A 5,531-nucleotide genomic window follows, 5' to 3' on the forward strand; every position below is an offset into this window, starting at 1 on the left:
AGAGTTCAAACTAGATAGCCTTTAAGATCCCTTCCAATGCAAACTATTCAGTGTTCTATAAATCCATGAGATATAACTAAGTCTTCTTGGAAGCACTAGTCTTAGAGTCCTACTCCACCAAATTTGAAACACAAGCTGGTGTCAGTGCAAGGTGACAGAATACTCCAGCATCCAGAACAGTATCTACAGGCTCTTACCTCCTAAATGTTCTCTCAACTATCATTTAAATACCATGTCCCCTGCCTGCTGTCAACAATTTTGCTCTTAAGCTCCTTTTCCAACTACATTATAAACACACGAAAAATCCTCTTTACCTGTGTCCTATATACATCCCACTTGGCAGCCACAGGCCTTGCTCCAACAGCTCCTAGGGACCCAGGGCAATCCAGGCTAAGCCAAACACAAACATGCAGCACCTTTTCCTTGTCACTTTTCTCTTCCAAGTTCATACAGTAAAATTGTGAAGGTGAAAGTGATCAGAGGTGGAACAAATACCAGGAAAAGCAAGTGTGCAGGGCAGGGTAATATCAGGCAGCAATTAGATTAACCTAGACTGGTAGGTAACAAATTTTAAAAGGAACACCTAGTTTTCTGTATTATTTTTTCCTCTTGGTATGTCAAAGTTTGGTGGTACCTGGCATCACGGATGGGCTGTGCTTCAGGCAGGAAACTGAGCACAGACGTGCTTCAGGTGTGCAAACTATGCCACCACTAAATCCAAACATGCCTAAATCCCTGTTAAGCCTTCAGCAAACTAGGCAGGCCTGCTACAGAGCACATGCATATAGTGCTATTTTGGAACTCCTGCCCAAAACCACTCAATTTAGCAATCAGAACAAAGTTAAAGCAATAAAATAATCTGCAAAAAGTCAAGATAGATCTGGGAGAACAAAGATAAGCACAAAGGTCTCCGCTTTCATAAATACCCAAGACTAAAAGGGCTCCTCTTGCTCCCACTGCAAACCCAATCTATTCCACAAACCTCTGATCCCTGGATAAGCAGCCACCATCCTATTCCATACTGGGGCTCCCTGAAGTAGGAATAGTTACAGATCCCACAGATGAGCTCACAGCTAACTAGGACTTCAGGGGACAATCATTGATCCCAAAATCTCCAGTTTCAGGTACTAAAATGGAGGTTTTCATCATAAAACCAAATAACCAAGCTGACACCACCTTCAGATGTAAAATTTTAAGAGCCAAGTTTTGATACACATTTTGTTTCTATCAGTGTGGAACTGAGGAATATGCTATTTTTTTACAGCTTTCAGTTCACACTCCAAAGAGAAGCATACAAAAGAAAAATGTCAGGATTTAATTTTTTTCAAATTTTTATTCAACAACCTGCTTGCAGAAAATGAATAAACAAAATCTTACATTAAATACTGTACAAAATATTGAAGTTGTAAAGGAGCTAGTCCCCAGGTATGCTCACTTCTTATATCCTTAGCCATCTGCACTGCAGCTCCCAGAACAAAAGATCTGAAGGTTTTCCTGGCTGAAACTAATTATGACACATGAGAACTGCAGCCCTTGACAGGCTCCTGCTCAGTAGAATTTGGCAAGACAAAAGCAGTCAACTGTTTGTACTGCAGTAATAAACCCCTGAAGTTTACAAATGAAAAATAATCAAGTGTAATAAATGCATTTCTCTTAAAAAAACAGATGAGCCTACAGTCCTGAGGTATACTTTTCAGAAAACAAAAAACCTTGTTTTTCTGCTATGGAAATGCACTTTGTGGGAAATGCTCTGCATTGATGACCTGTAGCAAATTACATTTCTCAAACCTTCCAGAAAAGAAAAGCAGATTACCATAGGAAGTTTCAACCACAATCACTGAGTAGAAGTCTTCAGAAAGATTCAACAGCTTCAGACCAGAACCATGAACAACCATCAAGCCACTTTACAGTGACCACTGCCCCTTTTAGTACAGTTGTTAGGAGGGCTTAGATCCTCTCTCTCTCCAATCAATGTTTTCATAATGTGGTGTCAGTTTATGAGATGTTTTTAGAGCTATTAAAGGCCAACTTAAGGAGGAGGATCTTCTCCTCTAATAGCTTTGTACTTTGCCATATCTTCTGGGAACACCTTTGTCAGTTCTTGAATTAACAGGCTTTTAAATTTCTGAAAAGAGAAAAAAAAATGTATATACATCATCTGGACAATTTATTTAGATTTCATCAAGCTGATGAACAAACATGTTTGTCAACACACCTCTCAGTGAACTAACGTACCCAAAAACCCCCAAAACCACACAAACAAAGAAAATGATATTTACAAAATCCACATAAAATGCCCAAGTGAAATCCACGAGGAATGCACCAGGCAAACTAACATATCTGTGAATTCCCAGAAATTCACCTGCATTTTCTCCTAAGAAATACAAAGCAGTTGGACCCCTCAAGTAAACTCTGGTGCACTCATATCTGCCTGACCTTACTAAGGAAAGCTGATTAAGGACATGTCCTCTTGGTTTGATATGGAATCCACTCCACCTTCAAAAAGCAACTCACCCTGCCTTAGAAGTACACAATTTCACAAGCACAGAGAAAAGAAAAAGCAGCTCAGGACTTATCTCCATATGTCTACATTCTGCAGTACAACTTGTCATCCTCCACACTAAGTTCAGCCAGAGAACATTCTCGGAACTCACTAAACTTCCTTTTCTGATTGTGTTTTTCTGCAGTAGTTCCAGGAGTGAAATGTATCACAGAATGCTTAGGTTCATACTAAATGAAAGTACAAATTCAGAAACCTCTAAGCACTAGCATGCATTTTCACTAATTTTATAAAGATTGACTGATGATTATAGAGCATATTTTACATTTTAAACCTCTATTATCCATTCTAGACTGGAAAAATACTCCTTCTGTTTGCTTATTTTTAAATTTGCACACAGCAAATTACAGCAAAATTCCACACCTGCAAAAAATCTAAGTAAAATATCTCTACTGCTACATATAGCTTTAATCAATATAAAATCACAGTGAAAGCTGCATCCCCAACTGCAGGATAAACTACAGGTTTCCTTTCCTGAACAGGCTGCATCAGCATCAACTAAGATACAGGGATGCAGAGTAATTTGTAAGACAAATCACATAATAACAGAAGTTAATAACTGCACAAGTGAAACATTCCCACATATTTACAGGAAAGTAAAAATTTATCAAATACATTATTGCATTATACTTGCATTACTTCTGGCTTACCTTCATAGTGTCAATTTTTCCTTTCACTTGCTCATTTTTAGCCAAAGCTCGCTCCAGACACTCTTTAGTGTAAAGCTGAGGGTTGCGGCCTTGATCGATGTATCTGAAAACACAAAGACACTGCTAAATGATCATTTTCTACTAGGATGCTCTCCAAGGTACAGAATTACTCATCTTGCTGTCTTTTTCTTTCCACTATTATCTGAAATGTGCATTTTAAAAACCACCACAGTTAAACTCAGCCGTTTCCAAAAGGCAGCTCAAGGACGAGGCCATGGTCAGCAAACTCGTGTTTCCAGAAAGCCAGGAGAGCTTTGAATGAAGTATCAAAGGCACACAAAAAAAATTATATATCTACCAGCAATAAGCACAGATGATCAGAGGAAGATGGTCCTTTTCCAAGCAACTGGAAGGGCACTACCAGGAAGTGGGTTAGTTAGGACATGGTGAGCATTAAGCACACAGGAATACGGCACCCAGCAAATCAAGGATGAGGAGGGGCTGCACATACCACAGTAAAGAGTAAATAATTAACACTACTGTATCAGCAAACTCATGTGCAATTTTGTTTTGCAATTCCTGGCAAAGGGAAACTCACAAGAGAGAACATTTAAGAGAGTCATCACAAATTTACAGCTGGAGTAAAAGCCCAATTGAAAAAAGCAGTGTACAGCCAGTAGCACACTGGAGTACAGCAGACCAGCAATGTCTGGACCTAGAAGAAACACCAGTAAATTAACTTATCAGCTATATCACAAAAGCTCTCCAGTATAGCTCTCCCTCTATGTTAATTTTTCTTTTAATGTTGCAATTCTCTGCCAGACTGCCACTCCTGAAACTAAACCCCTGAGTACCAACTTACTTGATTTTCACTTGGAACTTTAAATCCTGATCCTAATCTAGTGTAAAAGTTTATTTTTAAAAAGGAAAGCTGACTTACAAAATGGGTGTCCTTGCCCATGACAGGGGAGTTAGAAACTGAAGTTCTTGAAGGTCCCTTCTAACCTAACCCATTCTATGATGTTATGAAATCATTAAATTCGGCAGAATTCGTGTTACATTTGCAGAAGTCAAAAAAAGTCTGAAAGGCCAGGCTGGGCAGGGCTCTGAGCAACTCATCTAGTAGGTAGCATCCCTGCCCACAGTGGGGGAGCTGTAACTACATGAGCTTTAAGGTCCTTTCCAACTCAAAGCATCCCATGGTTCTATGAAGACAGCTATATATTTTATGACTTCTACCTTTCTGCCTTCTCACAGGCAGAAGGTACTTCTGACCTCCTTCTGCCTGCCCACGTTCTCATGAGGCACTCAGAAGGACGGGGTTTGATACAAGCAGCCCTCAGCCAAAATACCCACGCTGCGAAGCCCGGTTACCTCCAGTCACCGACTGCAGCACCCCCCCTTCCAGGCACACACACACTTACTCAAAAACCTCCAAGGGCACGCTGATATCGTGAAGCTGCTGCCGGCATTTGTCGATATCCTGCAAGCCCGTCACCATGAAATTCCTGTTGGGAAGACAAACGGGTCGGGTTTAGCCGGTTTCGAGGTCACTGCGCTGCCCCTGACGGTAGGTGCGAGGCCAGCGATACCCAGGCAGAGAGCGAGAGAGCCCTGAGGCACCCCCTGGGCCTGGAGGGGGAAGAGGCCCTGCGGCCCGGCCCGGCCCGCCCCCGACAACGGCCCCTCACAATTTCTGATTGAGCCCCGTCTGGCTGCTGGGCTGGAAGTCGCTGACGATGATGCCGAGCTGCCTGATGTTCTCCACGAACTTCTCCAGGTGCTCCTCCAGGGAGTCGAACTTCTCCGCCATCGCCGCCGCCGCCTCCCCCGCGCCGCGCCACTTCCGCTCAACAGCGCCTGCGCGGGAGGGCGGGAGGGAGGCGGGGCGGCCGCGCCCCCGGGCCAAGCCACGCCCCTCACAAAGCCCCGCCCCCTCCCCTCACGGGTGGCGTCGTCCCGGGTCCCGGCGCTGTCGCTGAGGGGACACCGGAACAGCGCCGGTTCGGCGGCCACACGCCGGCATTGTGTGTTCGAACGTGTCCTGAGTCTGCCAGCTCTGAGCCCTCTTCGGGTCTGTGTAGGAAATAGAAGCGGTGAGAGGCAGAGGTTCTGCTTCATTATAAACGCCACACTGGAACCATCTGGGGAATAGCAAAACGTAGAAACACGGAATGGCAGAGTGGTTTGGGATGGAAGGGACCATCTGGTTCCAGTTCTATGACATAGGCAGCGAAACCTCTCACTAGACCAGGTGGCTCAAAGCCCCTTCCAACCTGGGCTTGGACACGTCTGGAGATGCGGCATCCACAGCTTATCTG

At 43.7% G+C, this 5,531-nt stretch overlaps 1 protein-coding gene across 1 annotated transcript; it reads right to left on the bottom strand.

Moving 5' to 3' along the window:
* Nucleotides 1-1,319: 1,319 nt before the first annotated feature.
* Nucleotides 1,320-5,052, bottom strand: MED10 (mediator complex subunit 10). The gene is made up of 4 exons (XM_084205370.1): nt 4,902-5,052; nt 4,635-4,718; nt 3,211-3,313; nt 1,320-2,125 (listed from the first exon to the last, which is right to left on the bottom strand). The coding sequence occupies exons 1-4, from the start codon at nt 5,021-5,023 to the stop codon at nt 2,030-2,032; spliced, it is 405 nt and encodes a 134-aa protein (XP_084061496.1). The 5' UTR covers nt 5,024-5,052; the 3' UTR covers nt 1,320-2,029.
* Nucleotides 5,053-5,531: the final 479 nt, after the last annotated feature.

This window comes from Fringilla coelebs (assembly GCF_963513975.1).
Source record: "Fringilla coelebs genome assembly, chromosome: 1".
Taxonomy (NCBI): domain Eukaryota; kingdom Metazoa; phylum Chordata; class Aves; order Passeriformes; family Fringillidae; genus Fringilla; species Fringilla coelebs.

Coding starts and splice junctions, on each gene's coding strand:
- MED10 (XM_084205370.1), bottom strand. CDS start 5,023: ATGGCGGAGAAGTTCGACTCCCTGGAGGAGCACCTGGAGAAGTTCGTG. Junction 4,719..4,901: donor ACGGGGCTCAATCAGAAATT/GTGAGGGGCCGT, acceptor TCTTCCCAACAG/GAATTTCATGGTGACGGGCT. Junction 3,314..4,634: donor GTGCCCTTGGAGGTTTTTGA/GTAAGTGTGTGT, acceptor TTGTGTTTTCAG/ATACATCGATCAAGGCCGCA.